The sequence below is a fragment of the Thermothelomyces heterothallicus genome, assembly GCF_042370625.1.
Source record: "Thermothelomyces heterothallicus CBS 202.75 unplaced genomic scaffold P884_scaffold_7, whole genome shotgun sequence".
Classification (NCBI taxonomy): Eukaryota; Fungi; Ascomycota; class Sordariomycetes; order Sordariales; family Chaetomiaceae; genus Thermothelomyces; species Thermothelomyces heterothallicus.
The window spans coordinates 447745-466118 of record NW_027192568.1 but is presented as its reverse complement, the minus strand read 5'-3'; the positions used below and the strand labels follow the sequence as shown (position 1 = coordinate 466118).

At 57.1% G+C, this 18374-nt stretch overlaps 5 protein-coding genes across 5 annotated transcripts; 3 read left to right on the top strand and 2 right to left on the bottom strand.

Moving 5' to 3' along the window:
- The first annotated feature begins 109 nt into the window (after window positions 1-109).
- Window positions 110-6688, top strand: P884DRAFT_221004 (uncharacterized protein). The gene is made up of 6 exons (XM_069439478.1): window positions 110-529; window positions 612-2249; window positions 2304-4634; window positions 4704-4910; window positions 4977-5264; window positions 5332-6688. The coding sequence occupies exons 1-6, from the start codon at window positions 338-340 to the stop codon at window positions 6529-6531; spliced, it is 5856 nt and encodes a 1951-aa protein (XP_069298801.1). The 5' UTR covers window positions 110-337; the 3' UTR covers window positions 6532-6688.
- An 8-nt stretch (window positions 6689-6696) lies between these two features.
- On the bottom strand, window positions 6697-9291 carry P884DRAFT_240584 (uncharacterized protein; the record flags this gene model as incomplete). The annotated part of the gene is made up of 7 exons (XM_069440183.1): window positions 6697-7251; window positions 7333-7687; window positions 7750-7788; window positions 7867-7886; window positions 8040-8138; window positions 8209-8886; window positions 8984-9291. The coding sequence occupies 7 exons, from the start codon at window positions 9289-9291 to the stop codon at window positions 7140-7142; spliced, it is 1611 nt and encodes a 536-aa protein (XP_069298800.1). The 3' UTR covers window positions 6697-7139.
- A 3642-nt stretch (window positions 9292-12933) lies between these two features.
- P884DRAFT_220999 (uncharacterized protein) lies at window positions 12934-13680 on the top strand (the record flags this gene model as incomplete). The annotated part of the gene is made up of 1 exon (XM_069439477.1): window positions 12934-13680. A coding segment is annotated over one exon (262 nt), but the record flags the coding sequence as incomplete, so codon positions are not given.
- A 303-nt stretch (window positions 13681-13983) lies between these two features.
- On the top strand, window positions 13984-16773 carry P884DRAFT_197112 (uncharacterized protein; the record flags this gene model as incomplete). Its single annotated transcript, XM_069438038.1, has 2 exons — window positions 13984-14213; window positions 14277-16773. The coding sequence occupies 2 exons, from the start codon at window positions 13984-13986 to the stop codon at window positions 16771-16773; spliced, it is 2727 nt and encodes a 908-aa protein (XP_069298798.1).
- Window positions 16774-17161: 388 nt separating this feature from the next.
- P884DRAFT_197435 (6,7-dimethyl-8-ribityllumazine synthase) lies at window positions 17162-17836 on the bottom strand (the record flags this gene model as incomplete). Its single annotated transcript, XM_069438058.1, has 2 exons — window positions 17162-17558; window positions 17634-17836. 2 exons carry the CDS (start codon window positions 17834-17836, stop codon window positions 17162-17164), a joined length of 600 nt encoding a protein of 199 aa, XP_069298797.1.
- Between the last annotated feature and the right edge of the window lie 538 nt (window positions 17837-18374).

Genomic DNA, 18374 nt, shown 5'->3' with positions numbered 1-18374 from the left:
AGCGTGTTTCGAATGCAGCAGCAGGATTTACGAGGCAGTTACTCCCTGTCAATCTCTGTTCCTGGGTAAACGATACCATAACGGTAACGGAGTTGACAGGAACCGGGCGCAATTTCAACCTCCGTACCACCGCACTGAGCCGTGAAATGTTCCAACATTGGCAACCAACATTGCCCCACTCTCCGCAGATCTGCCCGAGGGCGACCGGGATCCGTTTCGGTCTTTCCCAGGGACGGCCTTGAGCGAGAGTTCCCCTGATTTTCCTCTTTGGACTTTGAGGTCGACCAGCGTTCCCCGCCACGGTGTCCCGCAAACCAATTCAACCCGAGCCGCCAATATGGCTCGGAACCTCCGAAGCCAGGCCTTCCAGCGGCTTGCTGCCCTTGCTGCGACCAGCTCGGAGACGTCTCTCGATAAGTCTGACCTTGACAGGCTGTGCAGCGCTACTCCCAGCCGTCGGGGCTCGGTGCCCTCCATCAACGGTCACAATGCGCCGGCTCCGGGGCCTGAAGTTGGTCGTGTACCTATGGTAGCTTAGTCCCCTAACCTGCTTGGGTTCCTGTCGTGCCGGGCCTTGCACGTTGGCTGACCAGCGTCCGTGTCGACCGCAGACTACCCGCGAGTATGAGATCCTCTTGGCCGTCTGCAAGACCGCACCATCGCTGCAGACGGCTCAGAGCGCCCAGAAGCTGTCTCGCCACTTGGTTCCATACCTTATGGATGTACATGTCCAGACGTTTGCTGCGTCACCGTTCTTTCGAAAAGTCGAGCCCTCACCCACCGAACACTTGAGCTTTCATGTTACCGCCGCGCTGCTTTATCTTGGCATCAACCACCCAGATCTGCGGCAGACCATATCTGACGGCATCTCGGCCTTTGTCAACGCCTGTGCTCACGCCGCCGAGAGCGTTTCTCACGCAACCGCCGCCGACGCCGACGACGATGACCACTACCACGACGAAGACGACGACGACCCGAGCGCTGTGGAGGATGCCACCAGGACTGCCACCATTGCCATTGCCCTCCTGGGATTCTTGGATGCGGCCTGTGCTCAGGCAAATTTCTGGCGAACCGGTGGCCGTGTTGGCCTGGTGATGCGTGTGCGGGATCTCTTTTCACAGCCTTTCCTCGTTGCAGTCGAGGCTGCTTTCTCGACCATTCGAAACGCGCACTCTCATGATCGTCACGCCAAGGAGTGGAAGCGCTGGGCTCGCCACTACGACGATGCTGGTCGCCCGCTGGGCGCCATGCTTCTGCAGCGCAGCTTCATGAGGCTGCTCGTGGCTGCGACATCGCTCTTGATCGCAGAAGAGGACGCTTTGCGGAAGTCGCACATCCTCGATATCGTCATGTCTGGCAGCGGCCTTCGGCGACCGCTGACTGACCGCAGCGCCGAGGCCGATTTCCGGTCCGTCGAGCTGTATGCAACTGTCGCCATTGACCAGATGAACTACCTCGAATCCAGTGCCGACTTTGATAAGCTGTCACCCGCCAAGCAAAAGCTGGCCTTTTCCGTCAAGGCCTGCGCACTAATCAGCTATCTTAACGCTTGCACCTTGAATGACGATGCCGCCGACGGCGAGATCCTCATGTCTTGGCTCGAGGACGCCCTGGGCGATGCCGCGGGCATGGCCCACGATGAACTCGCCGCTGTGGTTCTCAAGTCCATGGCCTTGCTGTGCAGGGTGTCGCCTTCGTACGCCGTCAGTGTCAGCCGGCTTCTCCCTCGCTTCATCGTCCAAAGCGGTGCCAAGAGCACAATGATTGCCGTCGCGTCCAAATCCCTTGCCTTTGTGTTGCAAAATCTTTCCAAGGATGCAGTCATCACCACTCTGTACACCCTCGGTAACGTCTTGGGTCCTACCAACGATCGGCTCCCGGCAAACGGCGCTACCGGTGCCGACGCCCAGGACCCATCACACGTATACGGAGCCGGACACCCTACCGGCAGTTCCATCTCTCTGCCGACCTCGGGCGAAGAAGTATCGTCGGCTGCCCAGGGAAACGTGGTGCAGGCCATCTGCGAAATCGCGGCCGCCATAAAGGACGAGAAGATTACCGGCCTAGCCCAGTCAATGCTCGCGCAAAAGATTGTCAAGCTCAGCAGCCCGCTCGATGCTAGAATCATTACCGGTGCTGCTGCCCTGTCCCTCAGCGGTGGCCCATCGGAGTTCCGCTACCTCCTCAAGCGCTATGCCGCTATTGTCCATGATGCCGTAGTGGAAGGCAAGGACGGGATTTTGCAAGCGGTAAGTCCATCCATGCCGGGGTTCATGGAGGCCTTTGCTAAACAGATTGGTCAGGTAATGAACGCCCGGAACTATATCTCGGCCAACATCCAGCGGGACTCACCCTTGTTCGATGTCTACCTGGAGGAGCTGCTCGATGGCATCATCTCGCAAGGCGACGCCCATGCCAAACAGAACCACCACGCCAAAGCGTCGGAAGTTGAACTGGCTGCCCGAGAAATTGCTCAGCTGCTTCCGCCCCTCGCCATCTTCATGTCCGCCAACCCTCTGGCGTTCGAGGAGCCGTCCGATGACGACACGCGCTCCATGCTTCGTGATGCCTGGTTCAACATTGTTGTCCACGGCTTTACGACCTCCACCGATCGCGGGAGGCAGAGCCTCAAGCACTTGAGGATCATGGCTGTTCACTCGCCGCCGCTGGTTTCCGAAAATCGTGGCGAGCAAGATGAGAGCGACATCGACCTCAATCCTATCTTGCGCCGCGGCGAGAGCTCCGATCGGGAGTCGATGCAGAAGAAGCTCCTCGCAGAGCAGGTCCCCGCACGAAGCAGCGAGATCAAGGGACTCAGCTATCGCAAGACAATCTTCCTCCAAGCTGCCTGCCTTGTCGAGAGCCTCCGCGCAGACGCGGGCGACTGCACCAAAGCCTTGTCGTATTTCCTCGAGCCCAGCATGCGTCGAGGCGAGGTGAGCCGCACCATGGACACCATCATGAACGCCGTCGTGGACCGCTATCTGTACAAAGTTGTCAACATGGCCAACCCAACCTTCTCCGCCCAGTACGCTGCTGCTCAGCTTGCCAAGATCTTCTGCAGCTGCTGTCACCGGATAGAACGAGTTCAGCAGGCGGCGTTTGGTTGCGCAGATCGACTGGTGGAGTCCATCCCTTCCGCCTTGTGCCAGCGGTCATCTCTTTTCACTCTCCTCGAGCTCCTGTCATTGATGTGGTCCAGCTGTCTCGAGGCGGAGACGGACAGGTACGAGCCGAGGACCACGTTCAGCTCGGCGAGGGGAGACGTAGTTGTTGAGCTCTCGGACGACTACCAGCTGAGGCAGCTGACTCTTGAGAATCTGCACAAGAAGGCTAAAACATGGTTGGCGAGGGCCGTCAATATCGCCCCCGCAGACGTCAAAGGGCTGCTGCAAACTTACCTGTCCGAATTTGACGAGGAGAGTGGCTATGGCCACATGTCTCTGGGCAGGTCGTTTGCCCTTGAGATCGGCTCAACTATCCCATCAACCGACCAGAGGCTGTCGTCGCTCGGCATGCTTGGTGAATGCCCCATCAACACGGCCTCCGACTTCATAGCACAGTATACCGCCCGGCAGGAATACCGGTACTCCGAAGCATTGCCTGATCGGACCTTGTTGTCCAGCTCCATGCGTTTAGACCACCGGCCATCGTCCTTCACCCCCTCTGAAGCTGAAGGTGCCGACGCCATTGCAGCCCTCGCACTGATCGAGAAGCGCATCCTTAGCCGAACGGCCACGTCTCACATGGAGGTGAGGGACGTCCTTCGCCGTGCTGCTGCGTTGTTGTGTCGGAGCGCGCAGGACGAATGCTCCATCGTCCACTATCTCGTCAGCATACCGTTTGCCATGTTTACGAAGCAGTCGATCAAGCTCGGCATCTCCCTCTGGCTCGGAGTCATGAACGAGAACCCTAGGATGGAACCCCGCATTCTCGCCGAGATCGTGCATCAATGGGAAGTCAGCATACAAAGGCGACAGGGGCTCTTCAACCCGTCCATCACGAGCCCAGACCCGTTCTTCCTCAGACAAGAGTTTGCCCCTAGCGATAATGCAGCTCTCGCCAAGCGCAGACAGCTCGTCCACAATCTACTGGCGCCTCATTCTCGCCTCCTCCAGTTCCTGAGCAGCCACTACAATGCTACCCGCCTGGGCAGCCCCGACACGCACCGCATCTTCCTCCGGCTTCTTGACGTGACACTCGAGGCGATCAAACGCTCGACGGCGCATCCCATGGCCAGGGAGATCCGATTCCAGGTGGTTCTCTTTGGTCTCCGAGTTCTTACCGCGAGCACGACAATGGATGCCGTTGCGCAGTATCGCCTAAAGGATCAAATTCTGTCGGCAGGCCTCGGATGGTTCAACAGCCCACCGCGTTGGTCCTTCGGGAGCAACATCCTCCAGCTTAGGACCGAGATTCGCTTGATAGAGGATGTCATGGCGGGCATCCAAGAGACGACCCATATTGGTGCGCAATCCATGGGCCCGGCCAAGTCGCTGGCCCCCAAGGAGAAGTTGCTAGTGCTGCTTCTAGAAAGCGAACAGGCTAGGCTCCATGTCTGGGCCCGCCCGGTTGACGTGTCAAGGCATCAGATATCCCCGTTCCATCACGGAGGGAAGGACAGCATACATGAGGTAAGTGTGCCGCCTCGTCCGTGCAACTTTCTCTGCTAGTATATACACTCACGCTCACCTCGTCTACAGGCCGCTGTCCAGCCCCTTGTCCGAACTGCTTGGGCAGAGAATCCATCATTAGCCGTACACCTGGCCAGCAGATTTCCGTACCCTAGAGTCCAGAGGGAGGTTCGTTGGCTACTCCTCAACTTCCCCGCCAAGGCTGCTGCAGAACCTGAGGCGATACCTATCCTCATTGGCGGCACCTTGCCCGACGACGTTAGCTTTCAGCTCAAGGTATGCCAACCGAACCTTAGCACTAAGCCCGTCGCCCTCTATCGCTCTCGTGCTAATGGCCGCTAGTACCTCTTGTTTTGGGCGCCAGTGAACCCCATCACTGCCGTGACACTCTTCCTACCGGCATACCGAAATCATCCGTACCTGATCCAGTATGCTATGAGAGCACTGGAGAGCCACTCGGTTGACGTGACATTCTTTTATGTCCCGCAGATTGTCCAGACGCTTCGGTACGACGCTCTGGGTTATGTTGAGCGGTATATTCTAGAGACTGCCCAATTTTCCCAGATGTTCGCGCATCAGATTATCTGGAATATGAAGGCCAACGCATACAAGGACGACGATTCTCAAATTGTAGGTCGAGCCTGGGGACTTTCGCACAGGTTACTATGTGACACACACTAACACCCCATCTCACCAGCCCGATGCCATCAAGCCGACCCTGGACAAGGTTATGGGTCACATGATTGACAGTTTCTCCCACGTCGATCGGGACTTTTACGAACGCGAGTTTGCCTTCTTCGACGAAGTCACCAGCATTTCGGGCAAGCTGAAGCCCCTGATCAAGCGCACAAAGCCCGAGAAGAAGCAAAAGATCGAAGAAGAGCTTCGGAAGATCAAAGTGGAGGTCGGCGTGTACCTGCCAAGTAATCCTGACGGCGTGGTCGTCGGCATCGACCGGAAGTCCGGGAAGCCGCTGCAGAGCCACGCCAAGGCTCCTTTCATGGCGACATTTCGCATCAGGAAGAACAAGAGTGGTATCGAAGAAGCGGAAGAGATGCTCGAGGAGAGCGCCAAAGGAAATGGCAAGGCAGGCAATCAGGACAACACGGTCGAGGTATGGCAATCCGCCATCTTCAAGGTAGGCGACGACTGCCGCCAGGACGTGTTGGCTCTGCAGATGATTGCGGCCTTCCGGGGTATCTTCCACAGCGTCGGCTTGGACGTTTACGTGTTCCCCTATCGGGTCACCGCGACTGCCCCCGGTTGCGGAGTCATTGACGTCCTTCCAAACTCCATCTCTCGGGATATGCTTGGCCGCGAGGCGGTCAACGGGCTCTACGACTACTTCGTCTCCAAGTACGGCAACGAGGATTCGCTTCGGTTCCAGCAGGCCCGGAACAACTTTGTCAAGAGCATGGCAGCGTACTCGGTCATATCGTTCCTCCTCCAGTTCAAGGATCGGCACAACGGCAACATCATGATTGACGACGCCGGGCACATTCTCCATATAGATTTCGGTTTCTGCTTCGATATCGCCCCCGGAGGCATCAAGTTTGAGCGTGCGCCCTTCAAGCTCACCTCGGAGATGGTCGCCGTGATGGGTGGCAGTCCCGAGCATCAGGCCTTCAGGTGGTTCGAGGAGCTCTGTGTCAAGGCGTTCCTGGCGTCCCGGCAGCACGCCGAGAAGCTTTCGCAAATCGTGCTGCTCATGATGGAAAGCGGCCTGCCCTGCTTCAAGCCAGAGAGCGTCAGGCACTTCAAGGAGCGCTTCGTGCTAGAGAAGAGTGAGCGCGAGGCCGCCGAGTTTATGAGAGGACTCATCAAGCGGAGCTATAGCAGCTACTCGACTGGCATTTACGACCAGTTCCAACTTTTGACAAACGGCATCCCGTACTAATGTAATATTCTCTAGAAGCCAGTCAACAGCCTCTTCCTTTCTATCTTCTTTTCCTTCTATTGATCTTCGTCTTTTTCTTTACTCCCATCTGACTTGTCCCTCGAAAGGGAGTGAGATGCGGGTACGTGGTGTAGTTAACATCTCCTTCCAAATATAGTTGGTATTGATTTGTTCATCGCCTTTTTGACTGCTAAAATATTGTGTTCGTTGATTGTGTCGGAAGCACGCGTTTCCGAGGGGACGACGGTCAACTTACAACCGGCTCGAAGATAGTTCTCAGCGGGCGTGTTTGACCAAATCATGCCCGACCAAATCGGATTATCGAAGTTATCTGGTGTGATGCCCAGACCCAATCCCCCCTCCTCCCTGCCTTTAGGTCCCGAACACACTTTCCTTTTTCAAGGCGTCTTTCCGAAGGTGGTTTTCATTCGGCATGCGACCGACCTCTCTCGCTCTGACCGTCGTCAGATGGATGCTTCTTCGCATCATGATCCGACAAAGGACGGCAACCTAGGCGGATCAGACTGGTAACCACCGATCGAACCGTGCCTTTTGCCGCACTTTGATGTCTAGCTCGAACCTTTCCGGGGGGCAGGAAAAAAAAAGGCTTAGTTGATTTGCTGTTGCATGTGGGTTGGCAGATTGTAGGTTGCGTAGTCCACGTGAACAAACGCCCTGTCGACGATGGGGACCGACTCAAGAACATATTGCAAACTTTCACTGTTTGTGCACTGGGTCAGCACTCTGGTGTATCTCGGGAAACGCTAGCACGATACGGGGCGACGGGCTGTAGTATCTCACCTCAAGTCGTGGCTGTCTCTGAGCGGGGTGCTGGCGTCGAGCACAATGTCTACTTCGACATTGAGCTTGTCACCGGCATGGTAAGCCTGTAACCCCTGGATCTGCTTGATGGTTTTTGCAAACCGCATGGTCAAGTAGAGCACTGATGTGGTTGTCAGCCCAGGAAACAGCAAGCCAAAGCAGCGCAATTGCCAGCCGAGGGACTCACGTATGTTCCTCTGGTCCGCAGTAGCCGAGCAACCGGAGAGGTGTCTGATGTGTTCCCACAACGTCTGGGACCAGTTGAAGATGACGATGAGGGCGAGGGTCAGGCCGCCCAGGGCATCGAGCCACCACAGATTGGCGTAGAAACCGACTACATCGATCCTCGTGTCAGATACCGATCTCCACGGTTGGCAGGAGGTATGGCGGACATACCAATGGGGAATGCTATGGATCCGGCGTTAAAGATGACATCTGTACCACGAACGTGTCAGATATGCATGGCGGGTCTCCAAGGTTGTGATCGGCGGAGACGTCTCGGTGCACACATACCGGTAAGTGCATCTGCGGCTCTATACGAACAGGTCAGCAGGGGAGAGGAGACGAGAAGGGGCCAACAACAGGAATGAAGGACAGAGACGGGGATAGAAAAACAGGAGAAAAAGGAAGTCGAAGTTTTTTTTTTTTGGGGGGGGGGGGGGGGAACGTCGAAAAGGGAAACTAACAATGCTTGAACGCTCGAGTTATTAACCGAGCGACACCAAAGCCAGCACAAGCCCTTGACCACGATGGTGCTGAGCATAATTGCGATGGAAGGAACCCCGCTATGATGGTGGTTTTACTTGGTTAGCACGTAGCACAGGGTGAGCGAAGATGGCGGTCTGGGTAGGCTACAGTTGGATGACCTCGTGGTCGGGAGATGCCAGCCGGGTCACGGCCTCGAGGGCGACCTGGACGAAGGAAGTGATCATGATGACGGAGAAGACGAGCACGCCCAGGGGCTCGAGCCTGCGCCTGCCGACGGGGTAGCGGTAGTGGTCCTGCTTGCGGATGAGCCAGGTGGTGACCCAGACAATGACGGTGGAGAGGAAGTCGAGCATGGCGTCGACCAAGCTGGCGAGGACCGAGAGGGAAGGGACGGAGATGACGATGAAAAACTTGGCTGCCAAGAGGATGAGGTTGGCGGCGAAGTTGACATAGATGGCGAGGGTGACGATGGGCGCGTCGCTGTCGATAACGTCGTCTTCGAGCCAGGGGATCTCGGGCTTGGAGCGGCCGTTCTCGACATCGCCGTCGGCGCCGTAAGAGACACGGTCGCCGGCCGAGACGAGAGGGGTCGTCTCGGTGGAGCGGTAGATGGCCCTGGGGGTCCGCTCGACCTTGCGGGCGGGTTGGCTGGTCGGGGCGGACGAGGCTTCCAGGATGGTGGCGGGAATCTCGACGCCGCGGAAGGCCGATGCCGGCATGTTGTTGTACTCGTTGAGCAGGTCGTGGGGCAGGGATGAGTCCAGCAGCCTGTCGATGTACAGGTACTGCTGGACGAGGTGGTTGACGCGCTCATAGTACTTGCGGCTGGGAGGCAGCGCGTCAGCAAAGCAAAGGCGGGAGGCGCGGGAAGAGTGAGAGCAGCGCAACGCAACGGAGGGAAACGGGAGCAAAACAGACTGACATGTGCTTGGGCATGGTGGCCAGCTCGGCCTCGGTCTTCCAATAGCGCTCCCAACAGTAGCGCGGGTTGCTGTTCCCGATCAGGCGCATGCTGCGCATGTTGGCGCTGTTGAGGATGGCGCTCATGCGCCGCTCATCGCGCCGCGGCGGCTCGTCTTCCAGGCTGTCGCCGGCGTGTCCGTCCTCCTCCGCCCGGTGTTTGATGAGGGACGCGAGCGCTCCGTGGCCCGCGGGCGCGAGAGGCGGCTCGTCCTGGAGCAGAAAGGCGCCCCGGCTCCGCGGGAGGCGCAGAGTGGTTGGCGAGCTCATGATGGTCCTCTCTCTCTCTCTCTCTCTCACACACACACACAAGGATACGGCGGAATAGGGGGCGCCTGACCTTCCGCGAGGCACCTTCGGATCTGTATATGTAGGTCCCCTCTGCCAGGTATGCAGTGTCGACCACAAAGCTGCGAGCGGTGCAGTGACAGCAGAAGACGCGCCCTTTTTGAAGTCGGCAAGTCTCGCAGCCGCGATGCCTGTTGTTCCCTTAACCGGTCCCCGCCGGTCCCCCGATGCGCTCCGCCGGGGTATCATGTGCTGTAGTTACGGATACCTTGAGCAGAGATTTGTTCGAGTGCGCCTACCAATGGGTGCTGACGCGACTTGGGACGGAGGACCCTTACTTGCGTCGACGCGGCCTGGGTCTCTTTTCAACTCGAGACGAAAAGCAACGGTGGCGAGGTCCCAAGTCGGGCAACTGCAAGCGCAGGCCGGGGCTGCTGTCAGTGCGATGCGCTCTCCATGTTCCAGATGGTCGGCAGGGCTCCGCCTCGGCTGCCCCTCAGTACCCCGTTCTGCCCACGCGCCAACGGCATCTACACTACGATATGCAGTGCATTCCCTACTTGGCAATAACATCTGTCACCGGCCCCTGAGAGGCACCCCTTTGGTGTTTCGAAACAGCCGGCGCTGAAACAACACCGCCAGCTCCTTCCCCCGAATTTGTTCCCCAGTTCGGGCCTTATCATTCGCCAATGCCGCCCCGCGGTACCTCCCCCGGCTTTGTTGGTTGAGCTGCCGTACTATCAAACTATTACCACCCAGCACGGCACATGCGGCTGGGTTGGGGAAGTTACAGTAGTATCCGTAGCGTGCATTGTTGCGTACATACACTACGCTTCTGCAGCATAGCGCAACGGAAGATCTCCTACTTTTGGTCCTTGCTATACACACTGTGTAGCGCCGGTAGTACTGCCGGGTGGGTGGACAGGAGCTACGGCGGCTGCTTTTTTGCTGGCGGATCCCATGCTGCGAGTTTGTCGTGTTGCGCGCCGGGAAAACGGTTTACTGATGTCATACCGAACCAGAAGGGGAGCCAAGAGTCACGCAAGTGCTTCAAGAGGCGGGTGCCCCACTTCATCTGCCGAGCGTTGTCGAACCTTAGTGTATTCGCGGCCAGAGCGCCAGAACGACACCAGCCAAACATAGCTAACTATTAAGTATGTCTCGCATCGCCCTTCACCGGCTTCCGGGCAGCGCTGTGTCGCGCCAAACCGCAGCCGATTCCCCTCGTCTGCTGTTTGCCGTTCGGAGAAGGCCATCTGGTGCTCGACGTAATAAGCTTCCACTTCTCTGCTGCTTCTGGGGAAATGCATCGTACATACCTACCTACATCCACAGTGAATGGGAACTCGGTTTACAGATGGGTGTACGGATTACTGTATGTATGTGCGGAGTACGGATTACGGCTCCCTAAGTACATACACGCGGCAGATCTGTGAGCGGGCTTGCCCCACATCTTCCGGAGATGCAGGCGCGCTCGTTGTGTACTCAGCAGCAGACTCCCTACGGAATAATACTTGTTAACATCCTGGGACTTGTTTGTATGTTATACGAGCTCAGTTGCTGTCGCGTCGGCCTCTGCCGTCATGGAGCTTCACTCCCCAATCATCACCGGATTCGGCATCTTGTCCGAGTACGTGTTCACGTGTCACTACCTGCCTTACCTACAATACTCGATACTAGTGTAAAGGCAGGGATGTGGCCTAATTCGCACGTACCTGACCTGACACACAAACATGGAATCCATACCTACATAACTGCCGTTTGTCTCCGTGCCACAGGTAGTTGCACCTACTGATCTAGGTCTTCGTCGGGATCAGAAAATTGTGTAAAACGGCACATTAGGCTCGGCCGAGGCTGGTCGCCCTCCTGATCATTGATGGATGCAGTCGATTGCGACCTTTGGTGACCTCTTCCGTAGTTTCGTCAATGCCTGACCAGGGCTGCAAGATGCTCCGTTGCCCGGGGCTTGGCCTCCGCCACAATGAGCCCCCTTCCCCCCCCCCCCCCCACCACAGTTTGTTCCGGCTTGTCTCTTCTTGCCTGGCTCGGTTCGGGTGGCTTCCATATTGTACACTACTTTTTTTACGACCAGTCAATCTTCCTTCATTTCACGTCATTGCTTCCGGATGACAATCCTAAGCCGAGCTGGCCGTTTAACTCTCCAGCTACCCAGGGGGAAAATTACAAACACGAAATTAAAAAACAATAAAATATTCAAATATCTTCCGCCATTCTAACGTCGTGGTTCCCGGCGCAGCCCCCAGGGGTCGTCCATTCTCCCTGCGGAATGGGAAGCAGACTTGCAGCAAGCCTGGCTGCTGCGTGTAATCCAGAAAAAAAACCATTGTGAAGCACATTTACCAAGTAAAAATTCCTGTTAACCGTCGTACCTGAAATTGGACACTGCAACACAAGAATTGGATGACCGGCACGTTCCATTGGCGAGGGAGAAGCGAAACTCGAGAGGGGGTTCTGTGACGGGTGGTGTTGTCAGAGGTGGGTCGAGATCAGCGGGCATCAGGCTGATCTTCGTGATCGGTTCCTGGCTGCCCCGAGCTCCTGCATACCCACGTACGGAGTGGTTACCTCCTTGAACTCCACGCTACAAGGTGCTCTGTACTGCATAGTGCGCAATGATAAGTGGCCGCTTCCGGTGGGAGGAGCGCCTTCTGGTATTGGCAGCTTCCAGAAAACAGACCAACTCCTATCGCGGTGTTGAAGTAGCGGGCGGCTGGCTTTTTGCAAGCGGCCAGAGACTTGGTGACCACGAATAGTATTACTGGCTCTAATATTTACCTACCTTGGTACCCGAGGCTCGAGAGAGTTACCCCTGATCATTCGCGGCATTCGGCTGATTGAGAAACGTAGCTACCCAACTTGAACCTGAAAGCTAAGGTACCCGACCTAACGGAGACATCAGCAACCGAACCTGAAAGGCAGCAGCACTCAGTGTGTATGCTATAGCGTTTCTTAACACATCGCAGTGCATAATATCAAACACCTCTTATACCTTCTACCTGGACACTATGTTCAGTCTAGGCGCCACTGGCTTGAATTATCAGTGTGCTGCCACGCTCAGTGTCAGGTATTGAGTCCGCAGCGCCATTAGCAATGCAACACCAAGAAGGGAGTCCGGCCCGTCTGCAAAGTGGAGAAACAGAGCGATCCTTGGCGATCCAGCGCGTTGCCTAGGCCCGGCGCCTGGGCCACCGCCCCCGGTTGCATCGATACCACACCCGGTTTTCTCGACAATTCCAGGTTGCTCCCTTCAATTTCTGATGACTCCGTGCTCTAGGTGCATTACATAATACATCTTGCCTAGGTGGGCTCCTGCTCGTCGAGCTCGAGTCCTTGGTTAGGCCAGTCAGGTCGGCAGGGGAACAGCGAGCGTATAGTACACGGGATACTTGTGAGGTACTAGCCAAGTCACCCACCAGAGCCCACGGTTCTCGCCCAATGGCCCTGCCGCGTTGCCGGTAGCGCCTCTCTCGCTCCCCACTCCCCTGTCCCAATAGTGCCAGTGCGACGCTGGGCCAAGAAATAAAAATAAATTCATGTCGACCAACCGATTCCTTCTTCCCTTCTGGTTCCGATCGTGTTGGTGGTCTTCATCACCGCCTTGTTATTCCCCATCGCCATCAACGCCATCGCCTTTCTACCTCGAGCTGAAACAGCACGACTTGGGCATTTTTGGCCTGTTTGCTTGGTACATATTTGTTTAACCCTCTTTCTCCATTTATTTTCCTCCGGGACATCCATCGTCATTCTCGTCGTGCTAGGCATCGTCACTCCACTCCGCTGCGACCCGTGGCATTGCACATCGAAAACACGGCCGCTTCTTTTGGCGAGTTTTCAAAGTGCCGGGTTTCTCTCACTCGAAGCGTAGTTTCGCCTTTGCCTTGTGCATCGTTACCTAGACATTCAAACTACGAGGCCAATCCTCGCCATACCACAGATCGAGGGGCACAGTACACCAACTTCGTCCTCCGACAGGCGTTTCGCTCACCTTAATCGCCAGTCTGCTCCACACGCCTGCTGGTTGTTCCTGAATCCGTAAGTTGCTCCCTATCTCAGCGCGAACCCGAGCTGCGCAGCTCTCAGTAGCGAGTTCCTCTTGTCGCCATCCGGAAATCCATGTCTGGTTTTTCCCATGGTTCCAACTATTCGGGATACTACCAGACCTGAAAAACCTTCTGGCCCCGGACGCTTTAGATGAGGGGAGCTTGCGCCGATCTTGCTGGTTTTAGCTGCTTGCGAGGCCATCGATCCCTGTCTCGACCCGGAGCCTTCTCAATCATGTTCTTCTCTCGACGGTCGCCCTTTGGATTCTGGCGATGTGTCTTGCCTTTGTCACTCCGCAGCCGGCCACCCTTCCTCCCCCCCCCCCCGCCCCCGGCTCCCCCGGCCGCCCTTATGTCGTTACGCTTTGCGGTTAGGTTATACGAGCGCGATCTGAACCGACTGACCAGGCCCCTTCTAGTACAGGCAAACCGTCTTTAAAAGAGACGACAGAGTGCCGATTGTCCCGCACTCCGGCCCTCGAAACTGCGCTCGGCCGTCGCTGTCTCGCCCCACGACAGACAGCCTTCCTGCGTTGCTCTCGCAACTCGATTTGTTTGGCTGGTCACAGCGAATTCACAGTCCCAGAAGTAGCCTGGCCCTCCTGTATCCTACATGCCTAGGTTTTCGGTTGCGTTTGGCAGGCGGAAGTCGGCCTCCGATAACCTCGAAAATGCCACGCTAACAGGTTCGTCGTTTCGCGTTCTCGAGCGCACCGAGGTGGTTGGGGCCAAGCCTTTCGATGGCGGTGCGAAACTCACGACAGCGACCCATGCGCTCCACAGGTCGACGGGGTCCGACGTGACGATCGATAACAACATATTCGCCGATCTCAAGTCGAATCGGTATGTCTGGCCCCGCTCTAAGTTCTCGCCGCCTCAAAGAGCCTGTTGCTGACCATATACAAGAGGGAGCGGGTCTTCGAACACAACCAAGACCACCTCGACGGACAACTCGTCCCGGCACAGCAATGCCTCCACCGCTCCATCGTCTGCCGATACAGGAGGTTCTGATGAATGGCGGACCGCGCAGAGGAGACCCCCAGTGGACGTTCCGGTACCTCCTATCCCAAAGCCTTCCTCCGCCGGGTTCCTGAAAGCTGCCGGGCGCACGTTCTCCTTCGGCGGACCAAAGAAACCATCCCCCGCCCCCGCTACGATCGAGGAGTCACCGCCGTCGAGCCCAGCTGTGACCGGTGTGCCGACTCCTGCCAATGGACGGCCAAGAGCACCCACTTCTTCCACCTCGACGACTACCACGGTGACACCCCCCCGGCTCGACAATGACTTTGACTTGGATTTGGGCGGCGATTTCGGGAAGTTGGTACTAGAGAGTGACAAGCGAGCCAGTGTGGCGACCGTCAGAAACGAGCAGTATTCTGGGCCGGTGCCCCCTCCCCGATCCCTTACAGCGCCCAGACCAATTCAACCATCACCGATTCAGATCGACACGACCACCAAGGTTGAGCCACCGCCACACTCATGGGGCAGCCAGCATTCCAACGACCAATTGATTGCCTCCTCCAGTCCTCCATTGTCGCCCACTGTCAAGAACGACGCGCCGCCTCCGGTGCCGCGTCACACATCACCGCTGCCCGAACGGCAGGAGTCGGGACATTCGCCAGAAGTAGGACCGAGTCGGCCTTTGCTCGCTCCCCAGAGGAGTGATTCGGTCGAAGAGGACGCAGAGGATGAGGAGGCCAAATTGCTCAAGGATTCGCTATCGACCGTGACCAAGTTCATAGCAGGGACAGGTGGCTCAGACTCTGAGCCAGTTGACGGATACACCATGGGTGGGAATGGCTTGGAGCAAGATGGGGATGGCATGTTCAACTCGCGCCCGGGACGTTCTTCCCAGTATCCGGGTCGTCATTCTGGTGCTCGGAACGAGAATAGCCTGTCCGGAGGCTACAAAGTTATGACTCCCGCCGAATTTGAACGATACCGCAAAGATAAGGAACGCCAAGACAGGGAGCGCGAGTTGTTACGTGCACCTGGGGCCAAGGTTGGCGAGGATGAGGACGATGAAGAAAATTATGAAGACGAGGAGGACGATGCGGAGAAGGCGAGGCAGCAAGCGAAGCAGAGACGGAAGCAAGAGGCACACATGTCGGTCTACCGGCAGCAGATGATGAAGGTGACAGGGGAATCTGCAAGCAGCACCCCTCCCTCCAGACCGGGTCTGCAAATGTCGTTCAGCACGCCGAACCTGCCAAATTCGGCACCCGCACCCGGCCCAAGAGCGGCTAACACGTCTGAGAACTCTGACGAGGACGAGGACATTCCCTTGGCTATCCTTGCAGCGCATGGCTTCCCGGCAAAGAACCGCCCGCCGAACCGCTTGAGCACCATGGGGTCGAATCCGAATTTGCGGGCCTCTCAGCAGCCGAGTTATCAGCGACCGATGTCCGTGGTCGGGGATGCACCGGGATTAGGGAACTCGCGTCTTCCTGCCTTCGCAAGAAACCTTCCCAAGGACCCTTTTGTTGGCGCCAGCCTCGTTCGCAATTCAGTCCGGGAGAGCTTCGCCCTCGGCGGCGGTACTCCTGCGCCAGGTCAATCCGGTTCCTCAGTCCCTCCGGGTGGCCTCATTGGGGTGATCGCCAGCGAAGAACGTAACCGCGCAATGAGAAGAGGCAGTCCGCATCTGGACGGCCCCGGACCGACTGCCGGAACAGCTGGGTTTGATCCCATCGCGGGTATCCCTGCTCACATGATGTACCAAGCCAATCCAAACCCGAACCACCAAGTGCTCTCACCTGGCGATCAGGCACAAATTCAAATGACCCAGCAGATGCAGCAGTTCATGCAAATGCAAATGCAATTTATGCAGATGATGGCGAGCCAGACCGGAAATGCTCCGTCTATGGCTAGCGGTTCGTTGACATCGCCATCGACCGGGAACCTCTCCGCTATGGGCGGCGGTTTCGCTCAAGGTCTCAGGGGCCCTGATATGCGGCACTCCTTCGTCGGTAACGACTCGATGCTCGATCTCCCTTTCGGGCGGGGTGAGACGCAGATGCGCACCATGAGCATGGTTCAGCCTAGTTCCGCGTCTTGGATTCAGCCAACACAGCCCGTTGGCTACGCGCCTTCGAGTCGGGGCCAAAGCGGCGGCTATACCCCGTCGATCGCCCCCTCGGAGCGCAGCAACATCGGTCTTCCGGGCCGCTACCGTCCCGTCTCGCATGTGCCAGTCGCACCCGCAACGAGCCACCTGCGAAAGTCATCTACCATGTCCGGTGCCGTCTCGCAGCTCAACATGACCGCGGCAAAGTCTGGCAGCGCTTCAGATGACGATGACGAAGAAGGGTGGGAGGCCATGAAGGCTAAAAGAGAGAAGAAGAAGTCGCTATGGAGAGCCAAAAAGTCTCTTGGCGACGGTATTGGCGCGCTCATCAGCTGAGAGGAGGCTGGAATGTCGGTGTGGAGGTGTGTTAAATGCATGGCTGAAGCTTTGGTTTCTTATTCCGTGAGACCATTCATTTGAATATGCCGGGCAAAGGTGCTGCATTGTATATTCGCGCTCAGGCTTCTCAGGCAGTTTTCTCGACGGGGGTTGACAGAGTGGGTTGAGAGTCGGCAGCTGTGAATTAAGGTATCGGAACTCAGGGGCGTCTGCCCCTGCTGCACGGAGGATCATGATAGACATAGCATTTTTGATGCTCTAATCTGGTAATACCGATATACAATAAGGGAAGGACAATAAGCGACCCTTTGTCTTCCACTTGTATGTGCGGTCGTGTAAGCGGCTCCGGGCTTAAGCATACAAGAATACTTTGACAGTTCCGTTTCTATTCAATGATTCCGGCAGCCCAGGCCTTCCGTTTTACTCCCATTTCAACCGCGGCGAGGCCCCAGTCTTCGCCGTGGTTGTGGCTCCCCGCGGTGAGACCGGCCCGAGCCTTGGCTTGCTCCTCGTTCAGGACGGTGAGAACGCCAAAAATGACTGGCACACCCGTGTCCAGGGAGACGCGCATCAACCCGTCCGAGACGCTCCCGGCGATGTACTCGAAATGCATCGTCTCGCCCTTTATGAGCACCCCAATGGCAATGATGGCATCGAACGGTCCCTTTGAGGAGGAGGCTGAGGGGAGAGATGCCAGGTCGGTTGTTGAGCTGCCGAGCAGGTCCCCCGCGGAGCCGCCGCTGCCGGCCGATGCCGATTGAACTTGCGACGCTGCGTAGAGGCTGTCGAGAGAATCACGAGGGGACGGTCATCAGTGGAATGCGCGGTTCCGTGGTGTTGGTTGAGTAGATACATACCGCTGGACGGCGATTGGCAGCTCCCATGAGCCCGGGACGGTTTGTACCACAATGTTCGAGTCCTTCACGCCGCACTCCTTGAGCTTGGCCTTTGCGCCGGCAAGGAGGGGCTCGATGATGGTGTTATTCCATCGCGCGTGCACAATGCCAATGCGGAGATTGCTGCCGTCGTGGAGCTGCGGAGCTGGGCCCTTGTTGTACATCTTGACCAGCGGCCGATGCGGAACCGTATGAGGAGATTGACTATGGAGCTTTCTCGATGAATGAATGAAGACAGGCTGATTGGTCGCCGCACCAATGCCTTGCTCACCGTCTTCCACCTGACCTTGGTGCGAGGTGATGAGGTGTTTGGGATGGAGGGGGCGGTCATGGAAGGGTAAGCACCGAGGGGCAGCCCCACCTCTCCAAGCAGCTTCTGTGCGCAGTGTGTGCTTGGGTTAAAGTGCTTCTGCTGCGCTCGGACGCTGAGTCAGTTAGTTCGCTCCGCCAGACGCATCCAGGCAAGGAAGCTCTACCCCTGAGGGGTGACAGCTTCTTGGAGACCTCTGCAAAATGCATTGCCTCCGGATAGACGAAGGCGAGAACTCACTCAGCAGATCCCGACAAGCTTCTTGACGCAATGCATACAGCACTTTCTTCATGCCTGCCTGCCCTGGGACCAATGTAGGACAGGTTGAACGAGAAGGGTGCCCAATATTGTCGTCAACCAGCTCCTTCCTTCTCCCTGCTCCTTCCTCATCG

What these genes read in the sequence shown, in the direction of transcription:
- P884DRAFT_221004 (XM_069439478.1), top strand. Translation starts at nt 338, where the DNA reads ATGGCTCGGAACCTCCGAAGCCAGGCCTTCCAGCGGCTTGCTGCCCTT. An exon ending in GGAAGGACAGCATACATGAG is followed by an intron (nt 4,635 to 4,703) that starts GTAAGTGTGCCG and finishes CCTCGTCTACAG; the next exon opens with GCCGCTGTCCAGCCCCTTGT. An exon ending in ACGTTAGCTTTCAGCTCAAG is followed by an intron (nt 4,911 to 4,976) that starts GTATGCCAACCG and finishes AATGGCCGCTAG; the next exon opens with TACCTCTTGTTTTGGGCGCC.